The 22,821-nt window shown below is 51.1% G+C and overlaps 1 protein-coding gene and 1 long non-coding RNA gene across 4 annotated transcripts in view; one reads left to right on the top strand and one right to left on the bottom strand.

Annotated features, from left to right (window-relative positions):
• The window catches only part of SCUBE1 (signal peptide, CUB domain and EGF like domain containing 1), a 138,177-nt gene that overhangs the window by 98,848 nt on the left and 16,508 nt on the right, over positions 1-22,821 (bottom strand). For 2 of the 3 annotated variants that reach the window (XM_045083742.1, XM_045083743.1), the window contains exon 3: positions 17,730-17,858. In XM_045083742.1, coding sequence (XP_044939677.1) covers positions 17,730-17,858 — 129 coding nt within the window. Of the gene's footprint in view, positions 1-17,729; positions 17,859-18,703; positions 18,957-22,821 lie in introns of those variants that run through there. The other variant, XM_013045134.2, reaches the window with a different exon arrangement.
• LOC106003660 lies at positions 1,526-7,334 on the top strand. Its single transcript, XR_001176270.2, has 2 exons — positions 1,526-2,282; positions 6,698-7,334. It is a non-coding gene; the product is annotated as an uncharacterized LOC106003660 (long non-coding RNA).

Here is a 22,821-nt window from a genome sequence, read left to right as displayed (position 1 = left end):
ACTGAAGGTGGCTAGAGTACTGGAAAGATCGCCAGGCCAACCCCTGGCCAACCCCATGTTTTCTAGCCTACTTGTGGCCACTTCCTTTCCATGGTATTTGTCCCTTCAAGGACCTAGCATGGCTCCCTATCACTTGCCCAATAAAACTGCTTTATTTGAAATTCTGTATTCAGGGCACCTGGGGGACTCAGTCACTGGGCGTCTGCCTTTGGCTCAGGTCATGGTCCCAGGGTCCTGGGATCTAACCCCACATTGTGCTCCCTGCTCAGCAGGAAGCCTGCTTCCTCCCTCCCACTCCCCCTGCTTGTGCTCCTTCTCTCACTATCTCTCTCTCTGCGTCAAATCAATAAAATCTTTAAAAAAGATAAAAAGAAAAAACCAAAATAAAATTCTGAATTCACAAAGAATTCTGAAAAACAGAGACAACAATGGATCAGTAGCCCTACATTCTAGCTACGACACCTATTTTGTTCATCTTTTTCATGCACCGGTTTTCTCCTGGCGCAGGCAGGTCACGCCGTAGGGGACCTTTGCACCCTTCACTGAGAGCCGAGTTAGGGTGTTTAGCAGGACTCGGTCCCGGTGCCCTTCTCACCTGCTGCTGGTCCAGGGGAAAGGGGACCCCCTGCCCCGGCCCTCGGGGCACTCGTCTCTATTCTGCTCTGTTAATTAAAGTCCCCATGAGGGACACAGGGCAGCCGCAGCCCCTTCCGTAGGAGGATTCTCTTCTTCGGATGGGTTCCCCGAGGGAGGGTCCCAGGCCAAAGACTGACAGCTTTTCCCCTCTCACCACTCCTGGCTGGACCGCCTTCATCTGCGAGGTCTGCCCCCGTGCAGTGTGCCTGTGCTGGCCGCTGCCTTTGCTGAAATCACTTTCTCGCGCCCTTGTGCCCGCAGAGGCCCGCGGGTGCGCAGCCACGCCAGTCTGTCCGTGTGCGCGCTCTCTCTCAATAAGGACACGGCGAACATGTGGTCAAGGCCTGCCCGCAGGGAGCGGTCCGGCCAGTGGAGCAGAGAGGAGGGGAGATCGGTGCAGGTGAACCACTGACTGGGGTCTCTGAGGGCTGCGTGTGAGAAGGCTCGTGAGGCCACACTGAGGTGTAGGGGAGCCCCTCCCTCAGCCACATGAGGACCAGGGCGGGGAAAGGTGGGTTCGGGGGTGGACGCAGGCGTGTGCAAGCGTGCGTGTGCATATGTGTGTGCGCAGCGAGGCTGGAGCAGCAGGCGGGGCCCTGGCGGCTGTGGAAGGGGACTGGGGGCCAGGCTTGAGTTGACGCTGTACCCACCACGTGGCCAACCATCACCCCCGACACGCGTGCATCTGCAGGGACACAGCTCCACGCCTCAGGCCCGGAGGGCGTCTAGCCGGCAGAAACCCCTGTGGATCCATCTCCCTCTTCTCCTGAGTCCCCTCTCCTACCTGGCTGAGCTTCTCTAGGCTTTGCACAAGCTGTTCCTTCCTCCCTTTTCCCCATCTCCACCCCCGCCTGGTGACCTCTCAGCCATTCCTGGTAGACGAGCTGTCCCCTGTGCTGGGTGTGGTATTAATTACATCGGGGACAGCACTCTGGAAACATTCCTGCACACAGCCTAGAGCTCCTTGAGGCCAGACATCCCATGGAAATCATCTCCGGACCCCTTGACCTGGCAGATAAGGGCACTTGAGGGGCATCAGCTGTTCCAGTGGTCACGCACCATCCCTCCCGGCGTTTCTAAACCAGCCCGCCCGCCCCAGCAGCAGCAGCGCTCACTCGCAGGCTGCCGGCTCTCCTGTCCTGGGCTCTGATTCTAGTCCCACGTCTTGGCCAGATGATTACGGGTCAGCAGAACCCCGGGAAAGCAGCGTGCAAACCTGAGTGCGTGCCCGTGAGCACACCGCGTCAGAGTGGTGTGCGGACGGTACTGGGCAAGAGCGCTGGGACAGGAAAACTGCAGAGCTGGGCAGCTACCTTCTGTTTGGCCTAGTGAGTTCGCTGAGCATATCTGTATAATCGTCACATGTGGAAGATGGACACGTAAACAGAACTTGCGACTCTGCGTGGTAAGGACTACGACTGCCGGCAATCCGAAAGGAGGCGGGGAGGCAAGAGCCCTGGACGGGCGGGGAAGATGTGCAGAAGGACGACCTGGAAGGCTCAGGACAGGCAAGAGAGACAGCCAGCTCTCCAGGCAGAGGGGAGCACAGGGCTGCGAGGTGCCCCAGCTGAGCCTTAATACACACGTGAACCAAGACCAGGCTGGCAGAGCCCAGACCAGGAGGGGCCGGCTGCCGGGCTTGGGAGGTGAGCTCCAATGGCAAGAGGGGCCCCCAGAAAATCCCACTCAGGGGGACCGCCACGAAAGCTTGTCCCAAATGATTGCACTGGCGTCTGACCTCTTGGTGGCCAGTGGCTGAGCCAGGGGAGGGCAAGTTGGCCTGTGGGATCCTCTCCCCCATGAAGGCAGGCTGTGAGGTGACTAAAGCCCCCGACCAAGCTGCTGGGCGGCTGCCATGGCTACCCTCTGCCCACAGACCGGTGTGCCAGCTGGGCACTAGGCGTCTCCGCCAGCCTGTCTATTTCTAGCCACATGCGGTGGGTACGAGGTAGGTGACAGGGCGGGTTGGTGCAGCAGGCCATACATGGGGCTGGCTGATGGCCACCACAAACAGCCAGGGGCTGGTGCTGGGGGAGACGGGTCATTGCAACATCTGTCCAGAGGCAGCCAAGGCCCAACAAACGTCCAGGGTAACCCCAAGCCCCGTTGAGGGCCCAGGCTGCTCCAAAATAAGTGAGCTGGCGGGCAGAGGAGGTGCCGGACTAGAGGTTCTGGGTCGCTCACACTTGTTGATCTACGCCCCCTTTTAGGCACGCGGCTCATCTCTGGTTTGGGACGCATAATTTGGTGGTAGGGTGTTTTTAAAGAGTCTTCACCAGACACTTATTTTTTATTTCTTTCTCCGCGTTCTCACCAAGCCCCTGGCACACAGACTGCAAACGAGATGGAGAGCGTCTGCCTGCCTGTCCTGTCCTCTGAGACCCGGTGTTTTTCTCTGCTGTTCAAGCACTTGGCATGCTCTGCCCGGGGACAGGGTGGGACTTCTTCCTCAAGCCACCGAATCAAGATTTAGTCAATGGTGGGGCTGGCACAGGAGGAGGGACGAGAGATTTCGGCCCAGTCATACCCACAGGAAGGGCAACCATGCAGTCCCTGCCCAAAACATCCAGTCAGAGGGAGTGCGGGAAGGAGGTGGGCAGCACCGCTCTGGATGCCGACCAGGCCCCCCTGTGCTTTCACAAAGACCACCTCGCAGTATTTCTATAGCCCTATCCCTGGGGAGAGAGCAGACAGCTAGCCCCAAAACACTGCTAGGAAGAGAGCCAGGAGCCAAGTCCCCATCACCCCTGGTCTGGAACGGAGACTAGCAGGAGTCGGGCATGAGGCTATGAGGCTGGGGACACGGGGCGCTGTCGTCACACAGGCTGCTAGTCCTCCCCAGTGGGGCTCTGCGGCTCTGAGGGCGCTGATGCTCTCTGTCCCCTGTGGCAGTTTGCGCGCCCACCGCTGTCAGATGCTGCTCCTCCGGGAGGTCGGCATCAGGCACTCTGTCCCATGCCCCGGCCACCTGCCATCCCTCCATCACACAAATGAGCTTGTGCTGGGCCAGGCGAAAGGAGCAAAGTCATGTCAGAGCCTGACCCCACTGGAGCTCCTGAGGCCATAAGGGAGACCTCAGATGTCCAGTGACAAGCGTGGGGGCTGTGGGCACCCAGCGGAAGAGTGTGCCACTTAAAGAAGGCCCTTGGAAGGGGCTGATGCCTGAACCGAGTCCTGAGGGACGAGGGGCAGTCAACCAAAACAGCATGGGGAGGGGTTTGGGGCAGAAGGAAGAGCCGGGGCAAGGACGCTGCCGAGCAGGACAGGGTGGTGTGTTTAGGGGGATGAAAGCTGTTTGGTCTGCTGGAGATGCCAGTTCTGAGAAATAAGACAGAGGCAGACAGGGACCGCGTCTGGCAGAGGCGAGGACACAGCATAGGGCTTGGCCCCTGTCCTCAAGAACATGCCATGCCACCAACTCATCAAGTCACAAGATACCGAAGAGAGAGGAGCTCTGGCACCACAGCCCACTAGGGGTTCCAAACAGCGCTGCAGGACCCGAGGGGTCTTCCAGCAGTGGGCAGGGGTGGCGGAGGGAGGGTACTTGCCGGAGAGCAGGACTCTCACTTCCTGCCAGCCCTGCCTCCCATTTCAGCCTGAGCAGCAGCACCACTGCAGGATTCTGCTTGAAACTACGGGTACTGCTCCTAGAAATCTGAAAACCACGGTCACATCCCATCCTTCCATTTCACACCCGATGGGGAAACTGAGGCACAGAGAGGCAGGGAGTTTTCTAAAGCCCCCAGACAAGTCTGTGGTCCAAAAGGGCCAGACTTGGTATACTGCCTTTCCGCCCAGCACCACCTGCCCCTTCTGCTCTCCCGCACCCCTCCCTGTCCCCATCCTGTGCTGGCTGTAGGCGTGAGGCCACTGAAGGTCACTCTACCCTTGAAAACGCCCCAGGTCTCCATCAAGCCCCTCCCCACCCCGACTCCATGATCTCCCTGGTCTGGTGGTGGTTTGGGGAAAGCAAGAAGCCCATTTATAAAGACGCACAAGTGCCCAGTGGTTTCCTTTTCCTCAGGCCAAAGAATTTCCACCAGAAGAACAGTGGTAAAAACCTGGGCAGGATGGGAAAGCGGGCCTGACCCGGCTCGTGCCTCCACGGCAAATCCCTCCAGCCGCGGGTGTGCACATGGCCTGAAGGGGGGCCGAGAGTGGGCGTGGGGGCAGAGGTAAAGACAGCAGGAAGAAACCTCTGGAGTTTACCTGAGAAAACACTGGTGTTTATGGAGTGAGTATATGACTATCCAATGTGGTTTAGTTTTACATTAAAATGGTTGGCATTTTTTTCCCAGCAAGAAACGCATTTGAGCTGTTGGAAGTATAAAGACAAATAAACAGAGGCAACTAGAGCCTTCATTAGGGGTTTGAAGGAGCAACACATTGTCTCCAGCTGTCCTCTGGCATGAGAAGGGGCGCCTTCAAAAGGGGCCAGGCAGCACGACCCTTTCATCCTGCCAGGGACGGTCCGGCTGCCGGAGCCCGCCGGGACTTCCCCCGACGTGTGCAGCTGGGCTCCTGGGCCCCCTCAGCGTGTCCCGAGAGCCTCTCCCTCTCCTCTTAACCCTCTGCGTGGCGGCCTGCACTGTCACCTGCACGTCCATGTCCTCATCTGACCTGCACGGACCAGGATGGTGCTACTTGGTAGAGGAATAGGTGACATGTATCCAAGCTCACAAAATGGGTATGGGGCAGAGCTGGGATGAGAAGCTCTGGGGCCACAGGACCCGTGTCAACAGCAGGGGCCCGAATCCACATGAGACAAGGGGAGAGCTTTCTGACCCCAGGAGGGTGGGGAGGAGAGGTGGGCAGGAGCACCGTGTGGAACGGGGGGGGGGGTGGTCCCCAAGGGGCTTCATGCACAGCCCGGCATCTTTGCCTGCTCAGAAAGCACATCTATTGTCTTCGCAAAGTACTCTGACTTTACACGCTAGGAATGAGTGAAATTAGGTAATTCACATCCGTCCAGCCCCCTATGGGCCGTGCACTGGGTGTGTGCTTCACGTAGCTGATCTCACTCAGTGTCTGCCTCACCCGTCAGATAAGCTCTGCGGGTAGCTCCCCACGCTAGAGGAGGACTCGGAGGCCCAGGGAAGTGAAGTTACTTGCTCAAGGTCACCCAGCAAGTGAGTAAGCGATGGAAACAGGATTCAAAGCTGGGCAGGCTGGTTCCCCGTCCTCCTTGAGGGCTGGGCCTGTGTCATCTAACTCCCAGTTGTGAGCTCAGGGCAGGTGCTTGTGAAATCTTCAAGAAAGGAACGGATGTTAAGGAATTCCAGCTTTCACCGCCATCTAGAAGCTCCAGACTCTCACATCCCCCTGCCTCAGACCTGACGACTCCACTAACTTCTGAACAGGCACCCCATTTCCATTGGGATGGCTGTCGGTCACCCCAAATGAAACATGGCCAGACTGGCTCTCGAGTCTGCCCCTTCCCACTCCAGCCTGTCCTGCTCCTAGGTTCCCCACCCGAGCCACAGCACTGAGCCACCCACGCACTCCAGGCAATAACCTAGCAGTTGGTGTTGGTTTCTTTTTCTCTTACCTTTTCCACTGAACCCATCAGCAATTCCTGTGGGCTCTCCTTTCAGATATATTCTGAATTCAACCATCTGTATTCACCTCTATCACTGGCACTCCGGACTGAGCCACCACCATCTCTGACCCTGACCGTGACCACCACAGGGGTCTCTGCCTCTTCCTCCCTGGAATATATCCCCAATTTGGGGCCAGAAAGCAAATCCCTTTAGGTTAAAATGTCAATCAGATTAGGTCAATTCCTAGTTAAAATCTCCCATGGCTCCCAGCTAATTTAGAATTAAATCCCAACCCCGTTCTAGAACCGGGAAGGCCCTGCCTACATCCTGACTTCATCTCTGGTCCCTTTCCCTCACTCTCGGCCTCCAGGCACACTGACCTGCTCTCAGACTCCCCGAGTGTGTCGCCACCTCACTGGTCCTCTCCCTTCTGCCTGGAGGGAAGGTCCTCCCTATTATTTTCTAGAGGTATCTTCCTCCTCCTCACTGAGGCCCTGTCTTCTTGTCCCCTCTGCTCGAAGGTGGGAGAAGCTTTGTAACGGCTTGAGGCTGGACCGTAAAACTTCGTGGATGCAGTGGCCACGCCATGAGGAAGCCCACACCGACCCGTGTAGAAAGACCACATGGAGAAGTTGCCCCGAACGTTCTGGCCAACAGCCAGCATCAACCACCTGACATCAGCAAAGATGCTTCCAGATGATTCCAGCCTGCTGTCAAGTCCTCCCCAGCCTGGGCGTCTTCCCAGCGGAGGCCCCGACCCCATGCAGCAGATGAGCCGTCCCTGCTGCGCCCCGTCTGAACTCCTGCCCCGGGGAGGCCAAAAGCTGACTTCAATGGCAGTTTGTGCCGCAGAGGGCGGGGTGGTTTCTGGAGCACTAGCGACCGCAGCGCTGCTCCGTCCGGCACCCCAGCCTTCTCCCCGTCATCTTTCATCGCGTCGTGTCAGTATTTTCCACTGGAGCTTCCCTGACTGCACTGCCCTTCCTGAGCTACGTGTCGGCGTGTTCACGGTCCCCCCGCCCTCCGGCTGCTGGAGTTCACACGTGTGTGCCTGTTGGTGGCTTTGCTTACACTCCCTGGTCTCTTTCCCACCTGAAACCGCGTCTGGCCCACGGCAGGCGCCCTGCAGAATTGTTTGGAATAAACAGGTAAACCCGAGGTGGAAGGCTTTGGCGTCACTGCTATCACAGCCCTTCTACCTGTCCTCGCAGTCGTGAACACCTCTGCCTCTCTGATGCTCCCGGGAGTCCTGACAGAGATGCCCCTGATCTTCACCCTGAGCCCCATGCGCCGTCTGCTGAGTGACAGTGCCCAGATGATGAGACACCTTGACAGATTTGCTTATTTTCTTTCTTTCCTTTTTTTTTTTTAAGATTTTAATCTATTTATTCAACACACAAAGAGCGATCACAAATAGGCAGAGAGATAGGCAGAGAGAGAGGGGAAGCAGGCTCCCCGCCGAGCAGAATGCCAATGAGGGACTCGATCCCAGGACCCCGAGGTCATGACCTGAGTCGAAGGCAGAGGCTCAACCCACTGAGCCACCCAGGCACCCCACAGACTTGCTTATTTTCTCATTCTCCAAATACTTATCATATGCCTAGGATATGCCAGACATTGCACCAGGCTCTCAGGAGGAAGACAGGGGATGAAGAAGACAATTTCTGCCATCAGGGGAAAGTAGAGAGCCACAGCAGTGGTGCATACAATATGGTCATGGAAGACTCCAGTGCAAAGGCAGGTGAGTGACAAGAAGGACCTCACTGGGTCCTTGCTGGGAGCAGCTGTGAACAGCAGGGATGTGCAGAAGGACTCCATGGGTTTAAGGAAGGCTGGGCCAGAGGGCAGAAAATAAGCAAATCTGTGGGGCGCCTGGGTGGCTCAGTGGGTTGGCCCAGGAGAGAGCAAGGGGGAAAGGCTGACAGGGCCCTGGTGAGGGGCCTCATGAGCCAGTGGGCAGACGCACTAGGAGGCCATGAGAGAGTGAGTTCTGGAAGAACAGGGCTCTGCAGTCACACGGGGTAAGGCCAAAGCCTGAAAGAAGTTCCAGGGTGACACAAAGCTCCTACACAGGTGGCAGGCTCTTGCCTTGGCCAGGGGAGGCAGTACTGGCTTTGGGGAGGAGGTGCCCTTGGGAGGAACTCTCTGGAGCCAGGGGCTCCCTCTTGGCCCCTGGTACGCCACCCACCTGCCTGGCTTGGCAGATGCTGGGATTTCTGGATGTCCTCCATGACTCCCCAGCTCATGTGGGGTACGTCCCTAACACCCAGGGAGGGAAGCCAACCCTTCCCTGAACCTGGCCAGCCTTCCCGAGCTGGTGCTAGTTTGGGCACTGTGGAGCAGGGGGTTGGTCAGCGACTCACAGGCTTGCGCTGGCAAATGGTCCCAGCACTGTCACTTACTGGCTGGGTGGCCTCGTGCAGGCCACCCTCCCTCTCTGAGCCTTGGTTTCCTCATTCATAAAAAAGGGCCATGAATGGCTTCTGCCTGTGGACACCGTGAGGACTGACTGAGGGAACGTGAACACAGCGTCTTGTACAACTCTGGGCGTGTGGCACAAACTCCAGCCTGGCTCCCTCATCTCACCCAAGTAGAACTGCCCACCTAGCACAAGGGTGGGCACACAGTAGGTGCTCAATGAGCATTAACGGGAAAGTAGCCATCTTGTTAATAAAACAACTTCTCTGTGGGACCTGGCTACAGATGACTTCTCTTCATGGGGGGAAAAAGTGCTGAGAAGCAAGTTCAAAATTCAAACCGTGAGCAACTTGAGGAACATATTTTTCAGTAAGTCAAGGTAAAGACTGGGTCGAAGAAAACATCTGGCTAAGTGAACTAATGGCTTTAGAGAAAAAGGACCCTTGCTTTGTGGAGACGGGAAAAAATTATCCACTGCTGGTTTTAATTTAAGATGAAAAAAAATCTTATTCTATTAGCCTAAATATTGCTCTTATGTCCAATTGCATGGAGTTTGGAATAATATTTTTCAAACAGAACTACTGCTATTTCAAGTAATTACAATGCTAAAAGCAGTCATTTGGGGTTGAGCAAGGATCTCATCATGGTTTCAATTCCCTCTGGTGTCATTTTCTGTTATATTTGAGAAATTCCTCAATAAAGATGTCAAATAGAGAGAGGGTTTTGCTCCCCAGAGGACAGATTTGGCCACCCTCCCAGGCAAGCCATCTCTATAAGAAAATAACCTCTTTTGCTCAAAAGAAAAGGTCCAACTGTGAAAACTCAGGCAAGAAACTAACCCCGAAGCCATCAGCCTCATTTCTCCTAATTAACTCAGAATGCTCTTCGTACTCTGCTGATCAGGATTTAGTCCAGCCATCATCCCCGAGGAATTCAGTAGTGGTTGAGAGAGGAATGTTACAGCTGGACAAGACTCCTGACCCAGACTCCTGGAGACCAAAAAACAAGAGATGTGAACAGCCTTCACTGTCCCCGATGGGTGATGGGCTGTGAGTGGGCTCCTGGTGATGGACCAGAGATGGTCAGGACTGCACAAGGCAGCAAGAACAGAGAATCTTCCAACAACTCCATTAGCCCCCAAGGCCACTGAGCACAGGGGGGCAGGCCCTGTGCTGGAAACTTCACCAGGAAGCATGAACATGATCCCTACTGAGACCAAGCAGGTAATTAAATGCCTAAAGCTACTGATGGTGAGCAATAGGGCGTGGTGAGGATTATAGCCAGCAGGAAGCATACCTCCTCCAAAGTAGGTGGCTGTGGCCCAGCTCCTGTCAGTTGCCCTAGTCCTACACTGAGATGTGGGCAAGAGGTACCCCTGCCCTGGGCCCTACACTTTGGGGGTCCCTGCTCTATCTCCGGTCTACAGCCCTCCCTGTGGAGTAAGGAGCCCGCAGAGGATCATGGGCATCTGGAACACAGACCTACCCTTCTAGACCACACTCGAGGTATTTCAGACCCTACAATTCCCTGTCCAAATGGCCCCAAGTCTGTTTTCAGAGTGACAGATAACCCTTAGGACCAAGCAGTGGAGAAAGGAAAGGTGGTTTGGGAGCAAATGGCCAGAGCTTGAACATTCAGGTGAGGGTCTTCAGGCTCCTGTGGTATAGGATGGAGTCAGCCATGAGAAGGACTGGGAGGGGGCACTGCCTACACAACCACTTTCTGACACAAAACTCCAAGGAATCTCAGATTTGAAATTCCAGTGTAGCCTTCTGGGTCATTAGGAAGGAGTATTTGTCAAGGCAGAAAAGACAGAATATATTCTGGCTTTGAACTTTCTCACTCTACCATATTTACCTATAAGTATGTGCCATGAAGGCCTCCATCTGCACTCCTGCCCAAGGTCCACAATTTCAGGGGTCAGATGACTGTGGCCAAGCGGGAACAATGCTGGAAATACTGATTTTTATGTGACATCCCTTGCTTTTTTCCAAGTTATTTTTATTAGTTACTTTTATTTACTTGTTTATTTTTAAGTTTTTATTTTAATCGCCTGGTGCTCATCACAACAGATGCACTCTTTAATCCCTGTCATCTGTTTCTCCCACCACCCCACCCACCTGCCCTCTGGTAACCATCAGTTTGTTCTCTACAATTCAGAGTCTGTTTCTTGGTTTGTCTCTCTCCCTCTTTTTTCCCTTTGTTTGTTTTGTTTCTTAAGTTCCACATGTAAGTGGAATTATATGGTATTTGTCCATCTCTGACTGGCTTATTGCACTCAGCATGATACTCTGGCTCCATTTATGTTATTGCAAACGGCAAGACTTCATTCTTATTAATGGCTTCTTTATCCGTTCATCAGTTGATGTACACTTGGGTTGCTTCCATCTCTGGTCTATTGCAAACAATGCGGCTATAAACATGGAGGTGCCATAAACATTAGTGCCTTCATATTCTTTGGCTAAATACCCAGTAGTCTGATTGTTGGACCAGAGTGTAGTTCTATTTTTAACTCTCTGAGTACCCTCCATACTGTTTTCCACGGTGGCTGCACCAGTCTGCCTTCCCACCTACAGTGCACGAGGGTTCTCCTTTCTCCACAGCCTCGCCAACAACTGTTGTTTCTCATGTTGTTGATTTTAGCCATTGTGAGAGGTGTGAGGTGATGCCTAATTGTGATTTTGGTTTGCATTTCCCTGATGATGAGTGATGATGAGTGATGATGTGGGGCATCTTTTCATGTGTCTGTTGACCATCTGTATGTCTTCTTTGGAAAAATGTCTATCCATATCTTCTGCCCATTATTAAACTGGATTATTTGGGGTTTGGGTGTTGAATTGTATCAGCTCTTTATATATTTTGGACACTAACCCTTTATCAGATATGCCATTTGCAAAGAACTCCTCTCATTCCGTAGGAAGCCTTTTAGTCTTGTTGATTGTTATCTTCATCATGCAGAAGCTTTTTATTTTGATGTAGTCCCAACAGTTTATTTTTGCTTTTGTTTCCCTTGCCTGAGGGGACCTACCCATCAGATTTCTCTGATGCCAGAGAAATCATTACATGTGCTTTTCTAGGAGTTTTATAATTTCAGTTCTCACATTTAGGTCTTTAATGCATTTTGTATTTATTTTTGTGTATAATGTAAGAAAGTGCTCTGGTTCCATTTTTTTTTTTTTTTTTACATGTAGCTGTCCAGTTTTCCCAGCACCATTTTCCCCCCACTGGATATTCTTTCCTGCTTTGTCACAGATTAATTGACCAGATAACTATGGATTTGTTTCTGGTTTTCTTATTCTGTACCATCGATCTATGTGTCTATTTTTGTGCTGGTACCATTCTGTTTTGATTACCACAGCTTTGTAATAGAACTTGAAGTCTGGAATTGTGATGCCTCCAGCTTTGCTTCTCTTGTTCAAGATTGCTTTGGCTATTAGGGGTCTTTTGTGATTCCATACAAATTTTAGGATTGTCTGTTCTAATTCTGTGAAAAATGCTGTTGGTATTCCAACAGGGACTGCATCAAATCTGTAGATTGCTTTAGGTAGTATAGACATTTTGACAATGTTTGTTCTTCCAACTCACGAGCATGGGATGTCTTTCCATCTCTTTGTGTTGGCTTCATTTTCTTTCATCAGTGTTTTATAGTTTTCAGAGTACAGGTTTTTCACCTCTTTGGTTAGGTTTATTCCTAGATATCTTATTATTTTTGGAGAAATTGTAAATGGGATTGCTTCTTTAATTTCTCTTTTTGCTGCTTCATTGTTGGTGTATAGAAGTGCAACAGATTTCTGTAGATTGATTCTGTATCCTGTGGCTTGACGGAGTTCATTTATCAGTTTCTAACAGTTTTTTGGTAGTTTTCTACACAGAGAATCATGTCATCTGCAAATATTTAGAGTTTTACCTCTTCTTTACCAGTTTGGATTCCTTTTATTTCTTTTTGTTGTCTGATTGCTGTGGCTAGGATTTCCAGTACTATGTGGAATAAAAGTGGTGAGAGTGGACATCCTTGTTTTATTCCTGATCTCAGGGGAAAGGCTCCCTCTTCTTCCCACTGAGAATGATGTTAGCTGTGGGTTTTTCATACATGGCCTTTATGATGTTGAAATATGTTCCCTCTAAAACTTTGTGGAGGGATTTTATCACGAATGGATGTTATACTTTGTCGAATGTTTTTTTGTGTCTATTGAAATGATCATAAGATTCTTATACTTTCTCTTATTGATGTGATGCATCAGGTTGGTTGATTTGTGAATAGTAAACCACCCTTGCATCTTGCGAATAAATCCCACTGGATCACGGTGATTGATGTATTTTTTAATGTACTGTTGGATTTGGTTTGCTAGTAGTTTGATGAGGATTTTTGCATTTATATGCTTCAGAGATACTGGCCTACCGGTCTCCTTTTTTGTGGTGCATTTATCTGATTCTGGTTTCAGTGTAATGCTGGCCTCACAGCATTCTCTTCTACTTTTTGGGACAGTTTGAGAAGAACAGGTATTCTTTATCTTCTTTAAAAGTCTGGTAGAATTCGCCTGTGAAGCCACCTCATCCTGGACTTTTGTCTGTTGGTGGTTTTTTGATTACTGATTCAATTTCATTGCTGGTAGTGGGTCTGTTCACATTTTCTATTTCTTCTTGTTTCAGTTTTGGTACTTTATAGGTTTCTGGGAATTTGTCCATTTCTTCCAGGTTATCCATTTGTTGACATGTAAGTTTTCATACTATTCTCTTATAATTGTTTGTATTCTGTGGTATGTGTTATTGTTTCTCTTCTCTCATTTATGATTTCATTTATTTGAGTCCTTTCTCCTTTTTTTGCTAAGCCTGGCTATAGGTTTATCAACTTTATTATGTTTTCAAAGAACTAGCTCCTGCTTTCATTGATCCATTCTATAGGTTTTGCTTGTTTATTTTATTTATTTTTGCTTTGGTCTTTATTATTTCCTTCCTTCTGCTAGTTTTGGGTTTTGTTTGCTGTCCTTTCCCTAGCTCTTTTAATTATAAGGTTAGGTTATTTATTTGAGATTTTTCTTGCTTCTTGAGGGAGACGGGTAGTGCTATAAACTTCCCTCTTAGAACTGCTTTGGTTGTATCCCAGAGACTTTGAACCATTGAGTTTTCATTCACATGATTCCATGTACTTTTTTATTTCTCTGTTTATTTTCTGGGTGACCCATTCATTGTATAGTAGCATTTTACTTAATCTCCATGTATTTGTGGTCTTTTGGGGTTGACTTCTAGTTTCATAGCATTGTGGTCAGAAAAGATGTGTGTATGTCTTTGATCTTTATTAGAATTTGTTGAGGCTGCTTTTGTGGCCTAGAATGTGATCTGTTCTGTGACATCCCTTGATTTTTAAATGTTGACAAATCATTTAATGAGATGACAGTGACAGTGATGATTACAAAAACACCGGAGGACAAATGTGTCTGCCGGCTGCAGGAGGATGGCAGGCTGCCTGCTTGAAACCTCCATGACAACATGATGACAGTACCCAGCACCTGTGCAAAATGTGACATCTGTACATGCAGCTCTCCAGACCTGCTTTTTAATTTAACTGTCACGGCACCCCTCTGAGACCAGGATTACAGTTAGGGGAACCTGCTTGGAGGGTTTGAGTAAGTGGTCCCAACCCACTGACTCATGCGTGGTTGCGCCAGAACTTGAGTCTAAATCTTCAAACCCCAAGCCTGGCTTCCTCTTCCATCATTCTATGTTTCTGCCAACACTTATCCTGATGCCATATCAGGCACTGTATCTCTCACCACCTGTTATGGAGGAGGGATGTGAGGCTCTGGGAGGTCACGTGGTCAGCGTGGGATGGAGATGGTTGGAACCAAGGTCTGACTTCTCTAGAGCTAGTTTTGTCTTGAGAAGGAAAAAGCCCAAACAAAAACACGTCTGTCGGGAAGGTTCTGCCCTCAGCTAAAAGCAGAGGAGCAACAGAGAAAGCCTTTTCTTGGCTGCCGTATGTGTGAGTGAGAGCCGTGTGAAGTTGCAATCTGTGCTCGGAGGTGGGGGTCGGGGAAGTCTTATCCAGTTCTTTAAGTTAATCAGTGTAAAAGAATCTGTTCTAAAAATAAAAATAAACCCACCCAGACTCTGCCGTTAGTCGGGAGGCACTGGATATACCTGCCATCGTCCAGAACAAGAGTATTTAGGAATGGGTGGTCCTCCACAGGTAAGAGTGTTAGGACGAGAAAGGGAATCCCATGGGTCAGAGGCAGTGCAGGGAGTGCAAATGGCTGGCTCTGGCCTTCACAGGCCTAGCCCAATGCATTTCTTACTGAAAGCTGGTGAGCAGGCTCAATGCCCATGACACTGTGAGTGCTCGATGCCAGGCCTTCTCTAGATGTTCTAGAGCCAGGATCTCATTCAATCCTCACGAGATAGGGACTATGAATTCCATCTTACAGATGAGGAAACTGAGGCACAGAGGTGAAGTGACTGGCCAAACGACACACAGCTGGTAGCTGGCAGAGCCAGGACCTGAGCCCAGAACGGGCAGTTCCCAAGGCCTGTCATCTGGACCACTGAGTGCTACTACCTGTTATCTCACGGGGATATCAGCTCTGCCTTCCCAGACTAATCAGTTACTGAAGTGAACTCCTGCTGTCATCTGAAACAGTGGCAAAATTGGTAAAACTCAGGGCTCATGCTTTGGGAGGATTAAACAAGATAACGTCCTACGGCACAGCCCCAATCTTTACAATCTAACCAAATGCCCAGCCCACTGCTGTAGCCTCCTGGCACTCCAGCCTCCCGCCCTGAGCCCAGCCCCCAGGAGCCCCCTGTGGCTCTCTGCACAGGCATGCCCTCGTCCCAGCCAGCTGCTCCCCGACCTTCGCAGAATCTGTTCCGTGCCACCTCCTCTTTGAAGCCCCCTGGGGAGCCACTCCATTTCCAGCCTAACCTCAGCCAGTGCAGGGGCGTCTCTTCACAGAACCCTCAGGGATCCCACAGCCTGCTGTCCAGACCTCATTTCAGCCCTTATTTTGGGTATAATTACATGTTCACAGATCTGTTTCCCATAACAAGTCTGTCTGAGAGCCAACATCCACTAAACAAAAGCAGCAGGGAAACCTACAGCTAATGCGCCACTGGGAGGACGGGTTCCAGAGGACTCGGGACGCCGCACTTGCCCTGCCAGGCACCCACAGGCCAGCTGGCACAGGCGAGGTCTGCCGAGCCCTTGCACGAAGTACTGCCCCGAAAGCCATAAAAACATCCCAATGACCCTCTGACCTAGTCATTCCATTTCTGGGAAGAAAGGGTAGAGGAAACAATAAATTAAGAAAAAATAATTTTCTGCCAAGAATCACACCTTGGGATTCTGAGGGTAGGAATAAAACAAAAACATAAACAAACAATTTAAATGTCCAACCACAAAAGGGAAGCTGAGTCACTCAGAGTAATAGTAATGCCTGTTTGTTGATGATTTGTGCCCGGTAAATGCCAGTCACTTCACCTCGCCGTGTCATTTTGTCCTTGCGCACAGCCTGGTGAAGTAGGCAGCATCGTCATCCCCCTTTCCAGCAGGGAAGCAGGCTCAGAGGTTGTGGCCGGAGTGACGGCTACTAGCAGGGGAATGCCGGGCCAGGCACGCCTCTCAGCAGCAGGACACTGTCTCAGTCACTGCTCACAAGAGCCCAGGACGAAGCAGCTCTTCATCCTCTCCCTTTACCAACAAGGGACTGAGACTCTGAGATAAGAATAAAGTATCCACAGCCACGCTCCTGCCCAGTCCACAGTCTTACCTCCTTGGCTCTAGCTGTTGGGGCCTGTGTCACTCAGCAGCCAGCAGCAGAGGAGGGCCTAGGGGACAGGCACAGCTGCTTTGAGACCCCATGCTCTCTGCCATGAGATGGTTCTCCGGCTGCAGATGGCAAACCACCTCTGTTACGAATTATGCCCCCCTAAGATGCTGAAGTCCTAAGAACCAGTCCCTGTGAACCTGTAACCTCTGTTGGAGATAGGGTCTTTGCAGAGGGGTCACAAGCCTAGGACTGTGTCCTTCTAGAAGAGGGGAATTGGGACACAGGGACAGATGTGCACGGAGCAAAGGCCACGTAAAAGCACGGGGAGACAATGATCTACAAGCAGAGAATGCCGGAACTTAGCAGAAGCCAGGCGAGAGGCCCGGAGCAGATCCTCCCTGGAAGCCCTCTGAAGGAACCAACCCTGCGGACGGCCTGACTACAGACATCTTGCCTCCAGCCTGGGAGAGAATAAATGTCCATTGTTTGGGCCACTGAGTTTGTCACATCGTTACAGCAGCTCGCACGAGTCACTTCTCACACCATGAGACAACTGGCAAAATGGTGATAACGGGGGCCGGGGTGGGGCTGGGGTGGAGGATATCTGGGGGGCGTGTGATGGGGGCCACCGATTGCCCCCACAGGAAACCACATCTGGGGGCAGGGAGGGCTGCGAGGAGACACACCAGCACAACAACGCTGCTTTCTAATCTCTCCTTCTTCTCCTACACGTTCCCAATTCAGTCCAGCAAAGCTTACGTTACTCTTCTAAATTCCATACAGCTGGCTTAAATCTATGTACTTGAGCCATGAGAATCTAGAGGTAGATGAGAATCCTTGTGATGGGTCATTGTGTTCCCCAAATCCAGATGTTGAAGCCCTGACCCCAGGACCTCAGAACGTGTTTTACCTGGACACAGGGCCTTTCAAGTGGTAACTGGGTTAAAAACGGGTTCTTAGGAGGGGCCCCATTTCAATAAGACAGGTGTCCTTATAAGAAAAGGAGCCGAGGACACACATAGAGAGGCAGAAAGAAAGAGAGCGCACGATAAACCAGCTCTAGGTACACCCAGATTGGAGTACCACATGAACACATAGCAAGAGGGTGGCCTTCTGTGAGCCAAGGAGAGAGGCCTCAGAAAAACCACACCTGCCAACATCTGGCCCTTGGCCTTCTAGCCTCCAGAACTGAAAGAAAATAAATTCCTGTTGTGGAAGCCGACCAATCTGTGCCGCTGTGTGCCGGAGGCCCCAGCAAAGTAACACAAGGAACCAGAGGAGGGCGAGGCTTCCCACCGCCCCCGCACTGTAGGCTGGAGCTGAGGGACAGGCAGGGCGTGCTCAGCGAGCCGGGCACGGCCGTGTCACTCACCCAGGCAGTTGTGTCCATCATGGGCCAGCATGAAGCCGTCAAAGCAGGTGCACCTGTAGTTCCCTGGGATGTTGATGCACTCGTGCACGCAGCCCCCGTTGTAGTAGTCATTCTCACACTCGTCGATGTCTGCAAAACGAGGGCCGGGAGAGCATTCAGAGAAAGGGCCGGGGGGTCCCCTCTCCCCGCTATCACTGAAGCCACCAGGGTGTGAACAGTTCGGGGAGGACTCAGTAGGTCTCTGCTGAAGTCCTTGCTGGGTGCTGGGGCCCCAAAGATGGCAAAGAGGAAGAGCCCGGCTCTGGACTAAGGCCGGCCCCCTCCTCAGGGGGCAGCACGGGACGCCCTCACCACAGAGAATTCGGCAAGAATCCACCCCCAGCTCTGCCTCCCTCAAGAGCCTCTAGACAACAGCATGCGGGGACCCTGGAACCGGCTCTCTGCAGCTCATGTGAAAGCCTCCCAGAGATGGAGAGCTCAGGACTGCCCAGTGCGGAGTACTGAGTCAAATCAACCTTGCACGCCACCGAGAAATGTAACCTCTGGAACGAGAGAGAAACGCACAGACTCCGCCCAGACAGTTTCCTTCCACAGCCGCGCCTAAAGCCCGAGCTTCTAGGGCTCCAGAATCCTTGTTATAACAAAGGCTTCTGTCTCTGAACAATGGCCAGTAGCCTTTGTAAAGGTCACTCTTTTTGCTGTTTTAAGCCTTTTTTCCACATTTCCCATCAGGGGTTAAAGGGCTATCCGTTCTGGAGCTCCAGAGACTTGGAGACCTCGGAGAGTAATAGGAACGCACGACACCCAACGAGCGGCTTCTGTGCCCAAGTCCCGGGCAATCCCGTCTGTCATTCTCTCCTCACAGCCCGCAGGAGCTCAGGGAGGTGGGCACCGTCACCCTCCCTCCAGCTTCACACGGGCACTGAAGAAAGCCGGGCCCAGGGAGGCCAGACCCCCGCCCAACGGTCACACACCTGGGAAGTGGTACGAGTGGGATTCGAGCAAGACAGTCTGGCTTGGGAGCTCCTGGGGACCCAAGCCGCCGCATCTCTGACGGCAGCGAGCCAGGGACGCCGGAGGCCCAAGGGGAACCACCAGCTTGGCCTGTGGACCTCGGTAACCCCGGCCCAACCGCTTCCGGGGCGCGCTGTCTCAGCACACACCGGCCCTGACCTCCACAGAAAACCCGTGGAGGCAGCGAAGAGGAAGCGGAAGTGCCCACCTGGGGGAACCGGAAGTATCGTGGTTGGCGGAACCGGAAGTGTCGAACTGAGCACAACCGGAAGTGCCTCACAGGAACAACTTGTCCCTCCCCTCCAGGGTCAAAGAGGGAGGTTTGAAGCCCTGTTGCAGCTACGAGTGCTGGCCGGAAGAAGAGAGGGCACCGAAGGCAAGCCTGGCTGCTCCCTTAAAGGCCCTAGGAGCTGGCCCTGGACCAGTGAATAATAGGTGATTTGGTAAATGGAAGGATAGTCAGCTGCAAGCTGCAAGACACCCAACTGCAAGCTCCCTCCATGCTGGTCCTGAGCCAGAGCTACACGCAGTGGAGGAAAGCCATGGGGGGCCAATTAGAGTCGCAGGTAGGAATGTCCATTGGAAAACTGCTCACTCAGGAGGTGGTGAGCTCCCTAACTCCAGAGGTGACCAAGCACTGTTCAGCTATCTGCCTGCCAGTAGAGGGGATAACTTCAGTGAAAAGGGCAGCACGAAAATGCCAGAAAACAGAGCCTGGGCTGTGCAGTCCGCTTCTTGTGCCCACCCTTCCAGCCATGACGAGGGGAAAACAAAGTAGCCCGAACCTCCGAAGGAAAGAGACAGAAGCTTCGGCCCAGCCCACCTGCAGCGGTCATCAGCATCAGCTGGGAAGCTGGCTCAGCTCTGCAAGTCCTTTGAATGGTTTTTAATCAGATTTAATATTGAGACATTTTATTTTTTATTATTTTATCATTTTTAAAGATTTTGTTTATTTGACAAAGGGAGACTGCGAGAGAGGGAACACAAGCAGGTGGAGTCAGAGAGGGAGAAGCAGGCTTCCCGTGGAGCAGGGAGCCCGAGGCTGAGCCCGAGGTCGGCTGGATCCCAGGATGCTGGGATCATGATCTGAGCCAAAGGCAGACACTTAACGACTGAGCCACCCAGGAGCCCCAGACATTTTAAATAACATCGAAGGGGGATATAAGATTTTATGTTTGAAAGGGCACACAGGCGTAAGAAGACTGAGCTATTGATTACTTCTCATTCTCTGCAGCCCTGACCTTTTTGCCACAGCCCCAGATAAACCAATATGACTGCTTCCTGCTTCCCACCCCCGAATCTCCCAGACACTCCAAAGGAAACATGGCCCGACTTTAATTCATCAGCCTTGGCTTGACTTGGGTTCCTTGTCCCTGTGAATATTGTTATCCTTCCACCCCTCCACAGACATGGAGTCAGCTACCAAAGCATGGTTTTTCTACAGCGTTACCATGGGTTCAGTCTGTCCACTGGGCACCCATTCCACCACCTGCTCATCATGGCCATCATCTCTCATCCAATCTCAACTGGCAGCCCCAGACCATTCCCTCCCTCATTTCTTCATGTAAACAGGTGGCTCGGGAGAAAATGGCCTGGTCCCGACTCGGGTTGCAGCCTGGTTGTTTAACACAAACAGTATATGTAGCAGCAACTCTTCGTCCCAGGGTGGGCACATGACTTAGGTTGGATCAGTGAGACTAAGGGGAAGCACTTTTACTCCATGCTTGGGTAAAAGAATTCTCTCTTGCTCTCAAGTTGTAGCTGTGAGGGAATTATGCAGATATTTACTGAAAACACACACCAGGTCACTTAATTTTCATAGCAACCCTCTGGAGTGGGTATCTTCACTTTATTTTATGAGTGAGCAAACTAAAGTGCAGAGAGGAGAGGTAATTGCTCAAGGTCATATAGTAAATGGTAAGGCAAGGGTCAGAACAGAGGCCTTTCAGTCTCAAAAACCTGTGTCCTTTCTAATAAGTTAGAACACCCATGACATGCCAGTCATTGGCAAATTACTATATACACATTATTACATTATATATGTACATTGGTACATCTATACTGTGTGTTGAGGAAGTATTATCTAAGGCTCCAAGCACCCATTTATCCATTCATCCTTCCCTTTGTTCATGCTAAAATCTATTCATCTAAATATCCAATCAGCTGACTATCCTTCCATTTACCAAATCACCCATTATTCACTGGTCCATTTATCCAGCCAGATATCTACCCATGTATCAAATATGCATCCACCCATCTACATATATGGCCAGACACACTCATTTTTCATTCATCTAAACATCTAAACATCCACCCATTCACTCATCCATCCATCCAAACATCTAAACACCCATCTATCTATTCATTGATCCAAATGTCCACCCATCTACACACACACACACACCACCCACTCGCCATCTGTCTATCCATCCACTCACGAATCCATCCATTTACATATGGACTCATCCACCCATCGACTCCTTCAAGCATGATCCATCTAAACATCCTACAAAATACACACAATTAGATTTAAAAATAAAGATGGTGGGAAGAAGAAAAAGAAATGAGGGTTTAAGAATAAGAGAAAACTGGTGAAAGTATACAAATACACTTAGTAATTTCAAAAAGTTGGCCACAAATATGGCTCTAAGCTGCCCGGAAACCAAAGCAAAGAGGAAACGCAGAGTCGCCACATCCATAAAATGCAATTAAACTGGTTTGAATGGTGGTGAGGTCTAAGAAAAATGTCTCTTCCCCTGGTTAGGATAATCATATGCCCCGATCTGTGTGGCACATTTCCACTTTATGCTGTTGTCCGGGTGTCATTATTGACAGCACACTTTTCACTCTCAAAATAACAACCTATTTGGTCACCATACCCAAAAGGCATTATAAAGATATTGCTGAATAATCAATAAAACAACTCTAGCCTTTTTCCTTCCCGTGATACCCTATAGTATGGGCCACAATAGATGCCAGTAGGTAGTAGAGTGAAGAAATGTTCACTGCTCAGACCTCTTCCCTTAACATCTCCAAAGGATTTCCCCCAGATCCAAGCATCTCTTAGAACCATCAGTTCCTCTCCAACCCCCAGACCTGCTGTGCTACCACAGGCTTCCTAGACCAGCCTGCAGCATCTGCTCACAACTAACGCCCCTCCCCTGATTTCTGTGCGGGTGTGTTGAAATTTTTTTTAATCATGTGAGCCTCCTCCTTTAAATAAGAAATAAACACACAAATAAATCAACCCAAAAAAGTCTCTGCCAAAGCGAGTGGATTTATTCTGTTAAAAAACATGTTCATGAGCCACCAGGCTTGGGGGAGGGCCCACAGGCCCCCAAGATGCCCAGCAGGCTCGGACCACGTTTTAAGGACTGTTAAAGCCAGAGAATGAGGAACAGGCAAATGGGGTAGGGAGAGGGTGAAGGAATGGAGGGGGACAGAGCCAAGCTCTCTGGATGTTTATTCTTGAAGGACTATTGTGGGCTGAATTGTGTCATTCCCAGAGATGTACTAACCCCCAGTATTGTGAACGTGACCTGATTTGGAAATGGGATCTTCGCAGTTATGGTGAGGTTATGCAGTAGGGTGGGCCTAATCTAATGCTTGGTGTCCTTATAAGAAGAGGGAAATTTGGATACACACAGAGAGGATGTCGGGACAGAGAGGAGAACACCATGGTGAAAGACGCAGAAGGAAGACGGCCACGTGATGGCCACGGCAGAGATCAGAGGGAGGGAGCCGTGTAAGAGCCTGATGTTAGTTAGTCCCATTTTGCTGATACAAAGCCTGAGGCACGCATGGCTGAGCACCTAGTCTCCCGGCCCCGAACCGGCGGTGTTCGAAGGCAGATTCTATACCTGTTGGAGTCATATTCTCAGCATGCATGAGATGAACACTTTCTAAAAGGGCATCAGGTCCAGAAGTTATTAAGGAGGAAAGTGGGAAGGAGACATCATGTGTCTCATTGTTTTTTATTCCCAAGGTGTATACCTGCCCTGAGGTTGAGGGACAGTGACAGGGACCTGAGTGCTGGGGATGACAAGTCCAGCAGCTCACCCTAGCCATCCGGGCTCCT

This window comes from Mustela putorius, unplaced genomic scaffold (genome assembly GCF_011764305.1).
Source record: "Mustela putorius furo isolate JIRA1106 unplaced genomic scaffold, ASM1176430v1.1 tig00000738_pilon_pilon_pilon, whole genome shotgun sequence".
In the NCBI taxonomy this organism is placed as follows: Eukaryota; Metazoa; Chordata; class Mammalia; order Carnivora; family Mustelidae; genus Mustela; species Mustela putorius.
The sequence above is the reverse complement of the archived record's forward strand: the minus strand, read 5'-3'. Positions and strand labels throughout refer to the sequence as shown.